The sequence below is a fragment of the Coffea arabica genome, chromosome 9c (assembly GCF_036785885.1).
Source record: "Coffea arabica cultivar ET-39 chromosome 9c, Coffea Arabica ET-39 HiFi, whole genome shotgun sequence".
NCBI classification, from domain to species: Eukaryota; Viridiplantae; Streptophyta; class Magnoliopsida; order Gentianales; family Rubiaceae; genus Coffea; species Coffea arabica.
In genome coordinates this window covers 11882815-11901535 of record NC_092326.1, presented here as the reverse complement: position 1 = coordinate 11901535, position 18721 = coordinate 11882815, and the positions used below count along the sequence as shown (strand labels likewise).

The 18721-nt window shown below is 40.8% G+C and overlaps 1 protein-coding gene across 1 annotated transcript; it reads right to left on the bottom strand.

Moving 5' to 3' along the window:
* Positions 1-4371: 4371 nt before the first annotated feature.
* LOC140014118 (uncharacterized) lies at positions 4372-18688 on the bottom strand. Its single transcript, XM_072064518.1, has 2 exons — positions 17083-18688; positions 4372-4553 (listed from the first exon to the last, which is right to left on the bottom strand). Exons 1-2 carry the CDS (start codon positions 18686-18688, stop codon positions 4372-4374), a joined length of 1788 nt encoding a protein of 595 aa, XP_071920619.1.
* Positions 18689-18721: the final 33 nt, after the last annotated feature.

The following is an 18721-nucleotide window of genomic DNA, read 5'->3' as shown; positions in this document are numbered from 1 at the left end:
ACCCTAAGGCAATTCTAAAATGGATGCATGAGGTTAGGGTTCGCTAATGCATCTAGACTCGATAAGCTCAGGTCCCCGAGCCTTCAGACTTAGAAACCAAGGGTCATCAATCCCAAGGTTCTTTGTCGGTGGCTCGAGCGATTCCCCAAACACCGCTACGCACACATCGTGTCGCGGCTACGTGTTTGAGTGAATCTATCAAAATCCTCAACCTTCGACTAAAAGCTAAAGGCTATCAACCCATAGCTTAAAGCGGAAGATTGAGTGACCCATTGGATCGTGCTACACACACATCGTGTCGTGATCACATGTCCAAATGGGTCACCTAATTCCTAGTAGGGTGGAGTGGCGTGACAAGCCACTAAAAGAAAAATAAAAAGGGATAAATAATAAAGCGAATGCACGTATGCTAGTGCTCGTTTTGGAGGGGAGGAATCAAGAACCAATCACAAGGCTCTAGGATGTATTCCCCACCCAAATGCAATGCAAAGCGCGGAATCACATAAATCATCCATCCATCAAAACAATCGTAGGCGAATGTGGGAGGAAGTGGGTTGATACGCGAAATGCAAAAATCCTAAAAAAAAGGGAAAAATGCAATCCTAAACATCCAATGTGATAAATGAAAAGGTTAAAAGAAGAAAAGAATTGACTAAATCGATTGCTCGGACTCTCAAGTCCCCAGTGGAGTCGCCAACTGTCGCGCCCCATTTTTTGATAAAAATAAAAATGAATGGTTTGAGAAAGATGTATTTTTGTGATTGGAAAAAGTGAATTTTTTGATAAAAATAAAAATGGGTCTAAATGGGACTTTTGAAAATGCGACGATTTGACCCAAGAAAAATAGTTCAAAAAGGGTTTTTTATATGAAAAATGGAGTCGCCACTTGGTATAGAGTTAGGGTGTACCAAGTCACCTAAAAAAGTGAATTTTTTAAGGAAAAAAGTAAGAAAACCCTTTTGAACGACTCCTAGTCCACGCAAACAAAGAAAAAGGTTCGGGAGTCACATTTGACGAAGGGGAAGGCAAGGATAAAAATCCAAGGCACCCCCTCGACCTAGCCAAGGCTAGTTGCGTTGATTTAATCAAAGATTTTCTTGTTTTAACCAAAGAATTTATTACATTTGGATGCACTACATGAATGCAAACCCTAGACCTAGGGGTATTGGGGGAAATTTCCCTTCAAAGGTTGGGTGGTGCCAATCACATTAATTGTGAAGCCCAATAACGATCCTTTGAAGAAGTCACGAATAATGCGAGTGGGATGCAAATGAATGGAATGCATGTATGCAATGTGAAGGTATGTGAAGCGAGAAAAATAATAAAAATAATAGGATGTAAGTGGAGGTGTGCAAATGTATTTACAAGTGTTTTGTGTGCAAGTGAAAGGATAAAAAAGGTGCATGTGTGCAAATGACAAAAGTGAAAGTGCGCAAGTGAAGAGATAAAAGGTGTACGTGTGCAAATGACAAAAGTGAAAGTGTAATGATGGAGTGGATTTAGAATGCATGGGCCTAGGGAATGCATGCATATTGGGTACGGGGAGACCTAAATCGTGACTCAATTTACCCTTTTGTAGAGAGGATACAAGCGTGCTAAGGCTTAGAAAAAGCCACACTCGTCTATATCCCATATTTAAGGGGACTCTCAAGCAAATGAACCCTATATCTAGCATGAAATGCAAAAATCCTAAAATGGAGGGAAAAGGGGCTCGAGGGGCATGCCAAATGATAAAACTAAGGAAAATGCGTGATATGTGGTGAACAAGCAAATGATATACTAACGAGGAAAATCCCTAAGGGTCTAGCGTTGGACTAGCCCATTCTATGAATTCCGACTAGCGTTGGACTAGTGGAAACGATAAAAGAAGCCACAACTAGCGTTGGACTAGTGTGGTGACGTACATTCATCCATTCCATTCATTCACACTATAAAAAGCGAGTAGACATGCGAATCACTTATAAACACGTAGCACATAACACTTAGCATGCTTGACTAGATGCAAGGACCTAATAAAGCGATTAAACATTTAACACGTAGGCATGCAACCAAACTAATGAACCTATTACATTCACTAACTAAAACAAAAAGGGGAAGGGGAAAATAGACCAAATTGCTCGCCACAGCCCTATCTATTACAAGCCAAGAGGTGTACACATACCCCATAAAAGAAAAAACTTAATAAAGCAAAAGTAAATAAAGGAATGAAAGGAATTAAGGCAATGCAAAGAAAACGAAGTAGACATGCAATTCACTTAGCACATTGGATCACATAGGAGAGAGGAAAAAAAATAAAAGAAATTATACCTCCCCCTTTTGTGGTGCTAATAAAGGATAAATGGCTTCAAAACAATAAAAGGGGTCAAGGCATCAATTTAAAAGTAAAGTATAAGCAAGATCGCCAAAATTCACCCAATTGCAACTCAAGTGAAAACACATAGTGCATGATTACTAAGAAAGTGGAATTATTGGTCAAATTTATAGAATAGAAAATTACCAAGGACCCAATTGCAAATATTTAATCAATCAACCAAACCCAATTGATACATTTTGGGAACCTCAAAGGTCAAATAGCAAAGAAAAAATCAAGCAATGGATCTAATTGTAACTATCCTAGGACCTAATTGCAAGAAATTGGAATGTAATTGGGCCACAATGCAACCAAAGGAGACTTGAGGGGTTGGAATGCAATTTTTTAGAAAATTATTTCATGCAAATTCATGCAAGCTACGTGAAACATGCATTCTGCAACAAGAATTTCTGCTGAAAGCTTCCTGCAACTAAAAAACGCAACCTTTACTTCCATTTTTCATGCAGGTTTCAACATTAACCACCACTTTGATCAAAGCTTCTCAACCCACGTAGCCAGGAACTTAATCTAAGCAGCATGACACACAAATTCAACTTCCAAACAAACCAAAACACATAAAAATCACTCAAACACTGGAGAGCTTTATGCAAAAGGTGCGGCAATTTCTGGTTTCAAATGAAGATTTCAGGAGCTCTTTGATCACAACTTCTCATCTAATCTTCAAAGAAACTTGAACTACACAGCAAAACACATATATTTCATATCCTAACCAGCCCAACTTATAAGGAAATCATGCAAGTTCTATGCAAGGTAGTAAGAAACAAGCTTCTGCAAAATCCTGCTGCAATCCTTTGCAGCTTCAAACCATGCGTATTTCATTCCAGAAAAATGCACAAAGTTCATTTGTTTACCAGCCCAACTCATAGGAATCCCAAATCAACAACTTTAGGCCATAATCATCTATCATTAGTGATCCCAACAGAGTATCCAAACAAAACAGAAACATAGGAGAAACTGATACAGAAATTCTAGACAGAAATGTTCATGTGAGCAGATTGCAGGAAGAAAAAGAAAAACAGCAAAGGTGTGAGGATGAAATGCAGCTTTTGGACAAAATATGCAGCCTGGCTCGAAGATTTTTCAGATAAAATCATAGTTTGAAGCCATACAACAAGACACATCACCTCAATATCCAAACAAACAACAACATAGAGGGGACTGATGCAAAATTCTGGAAGCATACTCACACAAAAAAATGGTTTGGCCATCCTGAAATTTATTTTTCCAGCAAAGTGTTTGATTTTAGTTCCAATGTTTTAAGTGACTCAAACATGTAAATTCAATCTAATAAAGCCATCCATTCCTTCTCTTTAATGCCAGATTGAACATGCCACTTAAGTGTGAAGATTCATTAAACTGCTATGGAAGGGAATACGGTGAAAGAAAAAAAAAATGCAGCAAACTCTCACTTCATTCACTTCAATTTAGATATGTTCATACCACATAACCCAAGCCACCAAACATAGCAGACATCTAACCAGCCTTCATGACATTCAAATCAGATTTTTCACAGTCATCAACCCAACATCAAATGCGCGAACTTAGGACAGGGAAAGGGAAAGAAAAATGCAACTACATGATATGAACATCTACCTTTAACTCAACGTTTTCAAGAAAAACATGCAAAGGTTCAACCCATTCAGCAAAAACAGAATCTTTTAACATATTTCCACCCATTTTATCATCAAATGTGTAGATTCGAAAATCAAATTACCAAGTAGACAACCGAAAACAACCATTTACTTCACTTAACATTGAAATCCACGGACAAAAATGGAGAAGTAATAATCCAGAAACCACAAAACAGACCTGTGGGCAGTTTTTAAAACATTTCTGGATTGACTTATTCAAACAACACAAGAAGCAACCATTGAACATCAAACAAAAGACTCAAATCTCCATCCTCTAAATTCAGGCCAAAACCAGATGTCAAATGCCAGCCGAAAGGGCAAAAATCAATGGGAAACCTAACGTAACTTCATTCAAAAATCACAGAAAACTTAGTCAAGAAACAATGAGGGATCTTGCTTAACCCACACCCATGAATTATAACCCTTCCTCCTTCCCTTGGACCCAATCAAATTCACAAAGCAGAGACAGGAAATTCCTATGCGTGGACTCCAAATGAGGTTTGCAGTGTATTGAACCGAACTAGATGCATCATAGCCAGCAAAACATTGAACTAAAAAACAACATAGAAAGCAGATTAAAAGATACCAAAGAATGAACCTTGGTTGAAAATGAAGATCAGAAAGATGGTCAGAGGCTGCGTCCGAATTCAGTTTCCTTTTTGCGTCTCGCCACCAACAGTCCCCTTTTTGAATCTCTCCTTTCAACCGTATCCTCCGCCTCTGTTCCAGCTCTCTCTTTCACTCCCCCAGCCGTCCAAAACCTCAGCTTTCTGTTCCTCACAGCCCACCTCTCTCAAAACTCTAGCCTTCTTCCTCACCAGTCGTCCACTCCTTTCCCTGCTTTTCCTTTCTTTTTTCGTCTCTCTATCTCCCTAGCTCACAGCCTTGATTTTCTTAGCCTTGTCTGGTTTTCCTTTTTCTTAGTTTCTGCCCGTCGCTTCCCTCTGCTGTTTTTTTTCACTCCTTTTTCCGTAACTCTCTCCTCAAATCCTCCCCCCTTGCGGCTGCCCCTTCTTTTGCTTATATATCAGACCCCTTAACCCTAAAACCTCTAGTCCTTTTCATGTATTTGCAGCTTCAGGAGCCGTCCCAGGTTTCCTTGCAAGCTGCTACAAATGCAGCTTGCCGCGGCTATCCTTCCCTTTTTTTTTTTTTTTTTTTTTAAACAACTTGATAATTACAAAAATGATAAAATAAAAATAATAAATTGACAAAAACCAGGTAATAATAATAATAATGAAAATAATTTAAAAACTAAACAACTAGAAACAACAAAAATGGCCATTTTTCCATCTTTTTTCTACATTTTTCTTTTTCATAGTTTTTTTTCATTTTTCACCTTTTCTCTTTTTCTAAATGAATCAAACAACAATAAAAGATAAATTAAGTAGAAATAACTAAAATAAAGCTAAATAAAACAAAATTGCTATTTTTCTTTTCTTTTTCCTTTTTTTCCTTTTTTATGATTTTTCTCTTTTTTTCATTTCAAGAAATTCTATGCTAAAAACTTACAAATAAAAGTAAAACTATAAACTAAAAACTAAAAATCGAATAAAACTAACACGACAAATAAAAAACTAAAAATAAACAGTAAATGAAATTACACCAAAAATTTGGTGTCTACACCGAGCAACGAAGGGTGAGGCGCTTTATTCAGGGCTTGAACGTTGAGATCCAGAAGGACCTCGCGGCGGCTCAAATCACTACTTTTAGCGAGGCAATGGAAAAAGCCCAACGGGTCGAGAGTGCACGGCTTCAGGTCCGAAACTTCCAGGCTAAGAAGCGTGGTTTTCCTGGGAGTACGTCCGGACAAGGTGAGAGGAGCACTCCCTCCAAATTTGGACAAGGCATGGGTGGTGGTCGACAGTCCGGATCAGGCAGAGGGACTCCGTTCAGGGGTGGTCAAGCTGGGCGAGGACCGAGGGGAAACACCCAGAGTGGCTCGGCTTCGGCACCTCGTGGTCCCTGTGGGCACTGCGGAAAGACAAACCACACCGAGGACAATTGCTGGAGGAAACTGGGGAAATGTCTGCGGTGTGGAAGTGCGGACCATCAGCTGGCTACATGTCCGGTCCTGAAACAAGACGGAAAGGGGAGCCAACTACCGTCGAGGACCAATACTGGAACGGCCAAGGGAGACGGATCCAAACCAAAAGTGCCAGCTAGGGTATATTCCTTAGAGCCCCACCAGGTCCCAGAGTCTTCCGAGGTGGTGGAAGGTACGATCCCTATTTTCCACCGTTTTGCCAAAGTTTTAATTGATCCTGGTGCCACTCATTCGTTTGTTAACCCTGATTTCATGTGTGGCATCGATATAAAACCTGCTAGCTTACCATATGACCTAGAAGTTAGTACACCTACGGGGAATCAACGTTTGGTGACTAGTATGGTTTATAGGGATTGCGACGTATGGATAGGTGAAAGGAGGTTTTTAGGGGACTTGATTAGCTTATCCATTAAGGGGTACGACGTGATTCTGGGTATGGACTGGTTAGCCAAATATAACGCCCAACTGGACTGTAAAACGAAAATAGTTGAATTTCGCATTCCTGGCGAGGCAACCTTAAGGTTAGATATAAGGGGTAGGTTAGCCTCATCTGCTCTCATTTCGGGCATTCGAGCTAGGAAATTGATAAGTAGAGGGGCGCAAGGATATTTGGCCTTCTTAATTAATACCCCTACGGATAAGTTAAAAGTGGAAGACGTGGCCATAGTGAGGGAATTTCCGGATGTGTTTCCTGATGAGTTAGTGGCCTTACCTCCGGAAAGAGAGATAGAATTCCGAATAGATCTTTTACCTGGAACCGCACCTATCTCCAAAACCCCTTACCGAATGGCGCCTGCAGAACTTAAAGAGCTTAAGTTGCAATTACAAGACCTTTTGGAGCGGGGATTCATTCACGAGAGTGAGTCTCCTTGGGGAGCTCCGGTCCTATTCGTGAAGAAAAAGGATGGAACTTTGAGGATGTGTATTGACTATAGGGGGCTGAACAACGTGACGATCAAGAATAAGTATCCACTGCCTCACATAGACGAGTTATTTGACCAGCTGCAAGGAGCAGTGGTCTTCTCGAAGTTGGACCTCCGACAGGGATACTACCAGTTGTTGATTAGGAAGGAGGACATTCCGAAAACTGCTTTCAACTCGAGATACGGGCATTACGAGTTCGCCGTTATGCCCTTTGGACTGACTAATGCTCCCGCCGCCTTCATGGACCTAATGCATAGGGTTTTTAAACCCTATCTAGACCGATTTGTCGTTGTGTTCATTGATGACATATTGGTCTACTCTAAGACACGCGAGGAGCATGAAGAGCATTTAAGAATGGTGTTGCAGACATTGAGGGAACATCAGCTATACGCCAAGTTCAGTAAATGCGAGTTTTGGTTGGAGAAAGTGGCGTTTCTAGGGCACGTGATCTCCCACGAAGGTATTGCAGTGGACCCGGCGAAGGTTGAAGCTGTGACCAATTGGAAGAGGCCAGAAACCCCCACGGAAATTCGTAGCTTTCTAGGGCTAGCTGGGTATTACCGAAGGTTTATTAAAGATTTTTCCAAACTGGCAGGACCTCTAACTGACTTGACAAAGAAGCATGGTCAGTTTATCTGGAACGGCCGATGCGAAACAAGTTTTCAGGAGTTAAAGAAAAGATTGACCATGGCTCCGGTCCTAGTGTTGCCAAATGGAGTGGACGGGTTTGCGGTGTATGCGGACGCGTCGCGAGAGGGATTGGGATGTGTTTTGATGCAGAACCGGAATGTGATTGCTTTTGCCTCTAGGAAATTGAAGCTTCACGAGCAGAACTATCCGACTCATGACCTGGAACTAGCTGCAGTTGTGTTTGCACTGAAAAAGTGGAGGCATTACCTATATGGGGTGACCTTCGAAGTGTTTTCTGATCACAAAAGCCTTAGATATCTTTTCTCCCAGAAGGAACTGAACATGAGGCAACGGCGATGGATGGAATTCCTGGAGGATTACGACTGTACGATCAATTACCATCCGGGAAAGGCGAATGTGGTAGCAGATGCCTTGAGTCGTCAGGTGCAAGTGGCAGGGCTAATGATTAAGGAGTGGGATCTACTAGAATCCGTGTGCGAGTGGAAACCCTGTCTTGGGAGTCATAAGGTGATATTTAGCAATGTCAGGGTGACCTCCACTCTACTGGAACGTATAAAAGAGGCGCAAGGCGAGGATGTGATGGTACGGAAGTGGAGAGAGAAAGTAGAAAAGGGAGAAACTACGGACTTCAATTTGAGTCCTGAAGGTATTTTGAAGTACCGAAACCGAATGGTGGTACCAAAGGACGAGTCATTGAAAGCAGAAATTCTGGAGGAAGCTCATAGGTCCAAGTATACAATCCATCCGGGTAGCAGTAAGATGTATCAAGACCTAAAAGGAATTTATTGGTGGGACAACATGAAGAAGGAAATCGCGCTGTACGTGCAGAAATGTCTCATTTGCCAGCAAGTGAAGGCAGAGCATCAAAAACCATCGGGTTTGTTACAACCCTTGGAGATACCCGAGTGGAAGTGGGAAAACATCACCATGGACTTCGTTTCAGGTTTACCAAGGACGCAAAGAGGACATGATGCCGTTTGGGTGATCGTTGATCGATTAACCAAGTCGGCCCATTTCTTACCGGTGAACATGAAGTATTCAATGGACAAATTGACCCGATTGTACATGGATGAAATTGTAAGGTTACACGGCGTGCCGGTGAGCATTGTCTCAGATCGGGATCCACGGTTCGTATCTCGGTTTTGGCAGAAGTTCCAAGAAACCCTGGGGACGAAACTCAATTTGAGCACTACTTATCATCCCCAGACGGATGGCCAGTCGGAACGGACGATTCAGACGCTAGAAGACATGCTACGAACCTGTATTCTGGACTTTGGAGGCAACTGGGGTCAGCACATGACCTTAGTAGAGTTCGCGTACAACAATAGCTTCCACTCGTCGATTCAAATGGCTCCGTACGAAGCTCTCTACGGACGCAAGTGCCGCTCACCGATTTACTGGGACGAAGTTGGCGAAAAGAAAGCACTGGACCCGACAACTATTCCGTGGATGGAAGAGGCTCACGAGAAGGTTAAGTTGATACGGCAACGAATCCAAACTGCCCAAAGTCGCCAAAAGAGCTACGCGGATAACCGAAGAAAAGACTTGGAGTTTGAAGTTGGGGACTACGTATTTCTCAAGATCACACCCTTACGAAGTCTTACAATGGGCAAAGGAAAGAAACTTCAACCACGGTACGTCGGACCCTACAAAATCCTTCAGAGGGTTGGAGCGGTCGCGTATCGATTGGAACTGCCATCCAGTCTATCTCGAATCCACGATGTATTTCACGTCTCGATGCTAAAGAAGTACCATCCTGACCCATCTCATGTTTTACAACCGGAGGATATCGAAGTAGATGAATCACTGGCCTACGAAGAGAAACCGGTTCAAGTACTCGATCGAAAAGTCAAAGAGCTCAGAAACAAGAAGATTCCGCTAGTGAAAGTGCTATGGAGAAACCACGGAGTGGAGGAAGCTACTTGGGAGATGGAAGAGGAAATGCGAAAGAAATACCCAAACCTTTTCGGGAATTAAGGTGAGAAATTTCGAGGACGAAATTCTTTTAAGGGGGGGAGAGTGTGAGAGCCCGTAAAACCCTAATTATTTTCCTAGGGTTTATTCCCCTTTAATTGCATAATTTTGCATTTTCTGGCTTAGAAATATTTTCTGAGAGGATTTTATGAGCAATTATAGTTTTAAGATGATTTTTCTAGCATTGGCGAGTTTTTAGAAAATTAAGGATAAATAATGGACGTGGGACCCACTAGTGCGAAAAGTTCGGAAAAATTCGGCCAATAAGGTTAAGTTTCGGATACTGTTTAAAATTTATCGGGTGTTAAGAGATAAGTAGTGTGTGTGAAGTGATTGATGTGAGAGAGAAAAGAAATGATAAGATTGCATTTAATGTAGTGCCACTTGTCACCATGTCATTAGTCTTACTTTAAGAGTTACTATTCACCTTTTGACATTTTTTGACTGTTGACCCAAATAAGTAAATATCTTCAAAAAAATTCACCAAAAATTCTCTCATTTTCTTCCTCCATGGCCGGCCCTCCCTAAGCAAGAAGAAAGACAAAACTCTTCAATATTCTAGCCAACTCCAAGCTCAAATCAACTAAACCACTTGCTTAACTTAGTTTTTACTCCATAAATTTCTTCCTTCTAGTGCTAGCAAGTTGTTTGGTGAACTTTGTTTGAAGAGCAAAGGTGTCCTACATCCCTCTCTCTCTTGATCTCTTGGTAAGTGTTGCTTGAACACCCTACTACCTTCAATAATGGTTACATGATGCTTAGAAGTGGCTTAAGTGGTTGAAAATGTGGTTTATCTCTTGGTTTGGCTTGTTATGGTGAAGTTTTTATTTTATTGGGAATTTTTCTGGTTTAATATGATCTTGATGTTGGGGGCTTGTATGATGAATTGTAATGGTTGGAAATGGCTCTAGTGGATGTCAAATGTGGTTAAATGCAACTAATTTTGGATTTGGATGGAAAATTGGAAAGTTAGGGTTCTTGAAGCCCCAATTCTGTCCGGTTTTAGATCACTGTGTTAGAGGCCTAATTTGACTTTGCTCAAAACATGAAAGTTGTAGGTATTGATGAGGTTGATGTGCCTGTAAAATTTCAGGTCATTTAGATTAATGTAGAATGAGTTATGACGAAATTACTGTAGCTGTTCTGCTTTGAGCAGAATGCGAAAACTGCGATAGTAATTGGCCATTTTGACTGGAATTGGTTTGGATTTTGGAGTTGGTGTCTTCTGATGAAATGTAGCTGAGTGTCTTAGCTAACATATGCCTTTGGAATTTCGGCATTTGGACTTGTAAGGACTGAGATATACTGATTACAGTTTTTTGTGTTTTGCGAACCTGTTTTAGGAATTCTGGGTTAGTATTTGGCATTTTCGACCTAGTTAAGCTAGGAACTGGATTGAGTGGTCTTCTACATTATTGTAGCCCTGTTCCATAGCTTCGAAACGGTGGGTCTTACACCCCCCAACCGATATTTGTAGTGAGAGTTGTACCATTACCGCATAATGAGTGTAAAACAGTTTTCTATTTGGGGCCAAGACTAAGGCCATTTTCTAATTTCTGGTTTGCTATTATGCTCATTTATGCATATGAAACCCTATTCGGGTTGTGAATTGGTGTTGTTTATGACTCGTTATCGAGTCTCATTGCATTTGTTGCGTGATTCTAGGGCGTGACGGTAGCTCACGACGTCTTGGTGACCGCGGTGTATGAAACACCATTTTCTTACTTGGTGAGTATACTACTCACTTACTTGTTATAATGTGGCTTTGTGCTATGTGTATTTGATGCCTTGAAGGCTTATTTGGTTATTGGAAATGATTGAGGTGAGGGTGTACTTGATCGCCCTCACCCCTCATGACTTTATTCGTGGCTATTGATTGTTTTACTGAAATACTGCACTGGATATATGAAATACTGCATTCCATTCATGGAAACTGATTTGGTGTCGTTGGACGAGTATCCAATGGCTTTACTGCATTTATGAGCTCAACCCCGTATGGTAGTTAATTGGATCGAGCCGGCGAGGGCTTGGTCGTGAAAATTATCATGCCACGGGGACTGTACTGGGGAACCTTGTGGTAATGAGACCCTTGGTTCCGGTAAACTCGAGTATTACCAAAATATTACTGAATGGAGTGCGGGCCCGGTTGGGGTATGTTGGGTGGAAGGAATGGAAGTAAAGAGCTGTCTACGGTTTGGTATTTTAACATTGACGGAGAGTCAATGAGGTTGGTTCAAGATTGCAAGCGTGGAAATGGGCTCTTGAGAGCCGACCGTATCCTTTTGCCGTTTTGCTTCATTGCTTATTTGTGCACTTTAAAGGAAGGTTCATTCTTATATGACTTTGATTGCTTATTGGGTGGTATACCACTGGGCTTTGGCTCATTCCGTGTTATTTGTTTTTCTTACAGGGATATAATTGCTTTTGAAAATGGACTGGATAGTCAATTGCGATACTGAGCTTGTAAATGTCTTTTGTATAGCTCTTGAAGTGAAACCCTAATGTATAACGGGTTCATTTCCTTTTGATAGGCAAATCGAATGTGTACTCCTTAATGAATGGTTTTGGCATGCCATTATGGTTGTAAATGTTGATTTCCGTTGTACATATATGCTTGGCTATGGTTTAGATAAATTTCGGCTTCGGTTTTCGTTTTATTTTATTTTATTTTATTTTGTGTTTTGACTTGTTTGCGCGCGATGTTATGTTCCGGAACGTTTTAGATTGACGTAAACCGTACCGTTAGTCCTGGCGAGAGCTGGGCAGGCAGTCCGCTAACCCCTTTGGTTCGCCTTAGGGGAAGGTGGGGCTGTCACAGATGGTCTTTGCTGGCTTTTGTTTGAAGTCTTATATGAAACCAGCATTTGAAAGCTTAAAGTTGCGGGAAAATTTTGGATGAATGTACAGCAGCCTGCCGAAACCAATTTTGCAGAACTTTATTCTTTCGTTTGATTCTTTCTTTTGGCTCTGAGCTCTAACATTTTGTCTAGATAACAATTCAATCATGTTTTTTCTTGTTTGGCTTGCATGAATGTGTCTAAATGGCATAAGGAGACTGCATGAGAATGGTTGTGGACGAATAGAAAATTTTCTGTTTTAGTTGCAGAGGTTTTGTTTCTAGCTAACTTGCATGGAAAAATTCTAAGTTTTGCTTTGCCATGAGGTGCTTGGTTATGTTTTGATTGGAGTTGGTTCAAAGTTTTGTTTGTTGAAGGTTTGAAATGAAACTTGCGTGTGAAATGGAAGCTACTGCTGCATTTTTTGGATTGCCGAAGGCTTCATGGTTTGCTGCAATTTGAGTGCAGAATTCTTCTACGTGATTGCATGATTTTTGCATGAAAATAACTTTAGAAATTGCATTTTGACCCCCCAAGTCCCTTTTTGTTCTACTAAGGCCTAAGTAATTGGAACATTTAATCAATTTGATCCCTCTAAGTTTCTCTGTGTGCCACAAAAGCCCAAGCATGTTTTAGTATCTTGCAATTAAGTCCTAAAATCATTGCAACCTCAATCATTGCTTGGCTCTTTCTTTATTTTTGGAATCTTTGAAGTGCTTAAACTATTTATTTGGACTTGAATATTTGAACAATGCTTGCTTTTGGGTCCTTAGTAAATGCTATACTTGGGATTTGAATAGGTCATTCCGATTTCTTGGTCTTTAATTAACTCTTGACTCCATGCAGTTGAAATTGAGGAATGATTTGCTGATTTTGGTGGGTTTAGTTTGTTTATTTACATTCTATCATTAAATTGGTGCATTAATCCTTTGTTTGATGGCTTTAGCCCAAATTAGGACCTTTTTTACTAGCTTCAAGAACGAGGGAGGTATAACTTTCTTTTATCCTTTTTGTCTCTCCCTATGTGGACCAATGTGCTAATTGAAATTTGCATGTCTACTTGCTTTCCTAGCCGCTCCTTATTTCCTTTCATTTATTTCATTTACTTTTGATTTTTATTAATGGGGTATGTGTACACCTCTTGGTTTGTAATAGATAGGGCGTAGCAAGTAATTTGGTCAATTTTCCCTCTCCCTTTTATTTTAGTTAGCAAATGTAATGATTGCATGCCTATGTGTTATATGTTAAATGCTTTATTAGGCTCTTGCATCTAGTCGAGCATGCTAAGTGTTATGTGCTATATGTTTATGAGTGTTTGGCATGTCTACTCGCTTTCCATAGCCTGAATGAATGTGATGGATGAATGGACGTTTCCACTAGTCCAACGCTAGCCGGAATTCATAGAATGGGCTAGTCCAACGCTAGACCCTTAGGGATTTCCCCTCGTTAGTACATGTTTGCATGTTCATTGCATGTCATGCATTTTTTTAGTTTTATCATTTTGCATGCCCCTCGAACCCCTTTTCCCTCCATTTTAGGATTTTTGCATTTCATGCTAGTTATAGGGTTCATTTGCTTGAGAGTCCCCTTAAATATGGGATATAGATGAGTGTGGCTTTTTCTAAGCCTTAGCACGCTTGTATTCCCTCTATAAAAGGGTAAATTGAGTCACGATTTAGGTCTCCCCGTCCCAATATGCATGCATTCCCTAGGCTCATGCATTCTAAATCCACTCTATCATTACACTTTCACTTTTCCTCCCATTTGCACACGTACACCTTTTATCCCTTCACTTGCACACGAACACTTTTGTCCCATTTTGCACACGTGCACCTTTATGTTTCTTCACTTGCACACGAACACTTTTATCATCACTTGCACACATGCACTTCATATTATCATTTCACATACCGTACCTTGCCCACTCACTTGCACATTTTCATTTACATATTTATTGTTTTTATTACTTTTTCAAACTCATGTCCTCACATTGCATACATGCATTCCATTCATTCGCATCCCACTCGCATTATTCGTGACCTCTTCAAAAGATCATTATTGGGCTTCACAATTAATGTGATTGGCACCACTCAACCTTCGAAGAGAAATTTCCCCCAATACCCCTAGGTCTAGGGTTTGCATTCATGTAGTGCATCCAAATGTAATAAATTCTTTGGTTAAAATAAGAAAAACTTTGATTAAATCACTCAACTAGCCTTGGCTAGGTCGAAGAGGTGCCTTGGATTTTTATCCTTGCCTTCCCCTTCGTCAAATGTGACTCCCGAACCTTTTTTCGTTGGTTTACGTGGACTAGGAGTCGTTTAAAAGGGGTTTCTTACTACTCTTTCCCATTTTTCTTTAAAAAATTCATTTTTTGGTGACTTGGTACACCTTAACTCATTACCAAGTGGCGACTCCGTATTTTTCAAAAAACCCTTTTTAAACTATAATTTTGGGTCAAATCGTCGCATTCTCAAACCCCCATTTAGACCCACTTTTCTTTTAAATCAAAATTCATTTTTTTAATCACAAAAGTACATTCATTTTAAACCATTTATTTATTTATCAAAAAATGGGGCGCGACAAACTGGATTGAGTGACCTTCTACATTGTTGTAGCTCTGTTTCTTGGCTTCGAAATGGTGGGTCTTACACCCCCATCCGATAATTGTAGTGAGAGTTGTGCCATTACCGCATTATGAGGTCAAATTCGGTTTTCTTATCAAGGCTTAAGTTAAAGCCCTCTCTTAATTTCTGGTTTGCTATCATGCTTGTATATGTTTATAAAACCCTATTGGGGTTGTGAATTGGTGTTGTTTATGGCTCGGTATGGAGTCTTATTATATGTGTTACATGTTCTAGGGCGTGACGGTAGCTCACGACGTCTTGGTGATCGTGGTGCATGAAACACCATTTACTTGGTTGGTGAGTATACTACTCACTTATTTGTTACAATGTGACTTCGTGCTGTGTGAATTGTTGCCTTGAAGGCTTATTTGGTTATTGGAAATGATTGAGGTGGGGGTGTACTTGACCGCCCTCACCCCTTGTAATTTCCTTTATAGCTATTTACCGTTTTACTGAAATACTGCATTTGTTATATGAGATACTGAATTCCATGTATGGAAACTGAATTGGTGTCGTTTGGGACGATTGTCCAACGGCTTTACTGTATCACTGAGCTCAACCCCGTTTGGTAGTCAATTGGATCGAGCCGGCGAGGGTTTGGTTGTGAAAATTGTCATGCCACGGGGACGGTACTGAGGAACCTTGTAGTAATGAGACTCTCGGTTCCGGTATACTCGAGTATTACCAAAAGCTACTGAAATGGAGTGCGGGCCCGGTTGGGGTATGTTGGGTGGAAGGAAGTGGAAGTAAATGGTGGTCTACGGTTTGGTACTTGTAACATTGACGGAGAGTCAATGAGGTTGGATCAAGATTGCAAGTGTGGAAATGGGCTCTTGAGAGCCGACTGTATCCTTTTACCATTTTACTCCATTGCTTATGGTGTACTTTAAGTGATTGGTTATGCTTATGTGACTTTGGTTGCTAATGTAGTAGTATACCACTGGGCTTTAGCTCATTCCGTGTTATTTGTTTTCCTTACAGGGATATAACTACTTTTGTGAATGGATTGGATAGTCATTTGCCAAATTGAGCTTGTAAATGTCTTTTGTATAGCTCTCGAAATGAAACCCTAATGTGTAATAGGTTCATTTCCTTTTGATAGGCAAACCGAATATGTACTTCTTTAATGGATGGCTTGTATTGGCCTAATTGCACTTGTATGAACTAGATGGATATTTTGGTAGGCCGTTTGGCTTGTAAATGTTGATTTCCAATGTATGTATATGTTTGACTGTGGTTTGGATAAATTTCGGCTTCGATTTTCATTTTTTTTATTTTGCCTTTTGCCTTGTTTGCGCGCATTATAAGTTTCAGAACGTGATAGATCGCTTTATACTGCACCGTTAGTCCTGGCGAGAGTTGGGCAGGCAGTCCGCTAACCTCTTTGGTTCGCCTTAGGGGAAGGTGGGGCTGTCACAAGTACAAGTGAAGTTCTACGGACCATTATTTGTGGTCGACGGAGTGTCGGCAGGAGGTTACGCATGGCAAATGATCTGGCTTTGGAGCCACATGTATCCTTATTATGTGATGCTACTTTTCTGCTTTTGCTTTACTCTTACTGTGTAACTGTTGTTACGTGAAATTTACACTTTCGCCCCTGTTTACTTACTAAGCATATAGCTTACCCCTTTCCTTTTGTTTTCCTTAGCAGGGGCCGATGCGGGGACGTTTGGCACATACACTAGTATAGTTAGGTTTGATTGTAATAGTCGGACAGTTAGTATATTTGTTTTTGTTTTGGTGGTTTGTATAAGGACCCTCCTTATGGTCTATCTTCTGCTGATTGTAGTTATAGTGTATTAGAGTGGTTTGGCTCGATACTTTTGAAGATGTAAATAGAACTTTTGGCGGTTGTATATATTATGAATAGTTCTCTTGTGGTTTAATATAGTTTTATTAGCTTTGTGTTTCGAGCCCTGGCGCGAGCTAGGCAGGCGGCCTGCCGATACCCTTGGGTTCGCCCTAGGAAGAAGTGGGGTCGTCACAATTAATACATAAGGGAACTTCTCGTGCCAATCACAGTGTCTCTCAATCATCTTACGGATTATTTTCTTCAAGTTCTTATTTGCAGCCTCTACTGCTCCATTCATCTGTGGCCTATAAATAGAGGAGTTTTGATGTTTGATTTTGAACTGTTCGCACAAACCATCCACCATATCATTGTTGAGATTTTTGGCATTGTCAGTGATTAATGTCTCTGGTATTCCAAAACGACAAATGATGTGCTTCTTTAGAAAGTCCGTCACCACCTTTTTAGTCACATGCTTATAAGATTCAGCTTCAACCCATTTGGTGAAGTATTCAATTGCCACCAGAATAAACCGATGCCTATTTGAAGCGGGAGGGTCAATTGCTCCGATTACATCCATACCCCACATCGAACATGGCCAGGGAGCAGTTATACTGTGTAATTTTGTAGGGGGAGTGCGCATAACATCTCTATGCAATTGACACTTTACGCATTTCCTAACAAAAACTACACAATCATGCTCCATAGTAAGCCAAAAATATCCGGTCCTCATGATCTTCTTTGCTAATAAATGGCCATTCATATGTGATCCACACACTCCACTGTGTACTTCTTTCATCAGGTATTCTGCTTCATCTTCATCAACACACCTTAGAAGGCCCAAATCTGACGTCCTTTTGTATACCACCTCTCCGTTTAGGAAAAATTTGGAAGACAATTTGCACAAGAAGCTTTTACCAGTTGTATTGGCCCCAGGAGGATAGGATCCCGTTTTGAGAAATTCCTTGATATCATTGTACCAAGGACGGCCATCGAAAGACTTTTCCACAACTAAGCAGTGAGCAGGTTTTTCTTGTAGATGAATCTGGATGGGTTCAATTACCAACTCATCTGGATGTTGAATCATTGAAGATAAAGTGGCCAATGCATCGGCAAAGACATTTCTGACACGTGGAATATGCCGAAACTCCAAACTCCTAAATTTATTTGCTAACTCCAGTAAGCTGCAATGATAGGGCAAGATCTTTGAATCCCAAGTGATCCACTCCTTAAGAGTCTGATGTACAAGCAAATCTGAATCCCTGAATACTAGTAAATCCTTAATCTCCATTTCTAACGCCATTTTTAACCCAAAAATGCAAGCTTCATATTCAGCCATATTATTAGTACAGAAAAATCGGAGTTTGGCCGAACCAGGGTAATGCTTTCCTTCAGGCGATACTAGAACAGCTCCAATACCGGCCCCGAAGGAATTTGAATCGCCGTCAAAAAACAACCTCCACTCCGGGCATTGATCATTCATATCTTCTGCTATACCCATGAACAGGGCCTCTTCATCCGGAAAATAAGTGTGAAGCGGCTGATAATCATCTTTCAGTGGATTTTCAGCCAAATGGTCGGCCACAGCCTGGCCCTTGATTGCCTTTTGCGTAGTAAAAACAATGTCAAATTTCGAAAGAATCATCTGCCATTTTGCCACACGCCCTATCGGCATAGGCTTTCCCAACAGATATTTCAAAGGGTCGGAGCGGGAAATGAGGTAAGTAGTATGACTGAGCAAGTAATGCCTTAGCTTTTGAGCAGCCCAAGCTAGAGCACAGCAACTCCTCTCAAGAAAAGAATAGCTGGCCTCATACACAGTGAACTTCTTAGGCATCATACACAGTGAACTTCTTACTGAGGTAATAGA

Excerpts from the sequence above, each read along its gene's own strand:
- LOC140014118 (XM_072064518.1), bottom strand. The coding sequence starts at position 18,688 with ATGCCTAAGAAGTTCACTGTGTATGAGGCCAGCTATTCTTTTCTTGAG. Across the intron at positions 4,554-17,082 it reads TAAGATGATTGAGAGACACT|TTCAATGTTTTGCTGGCTAT; the intron begins GTGATTGGCACG and ends GTTGTTTTTTAG.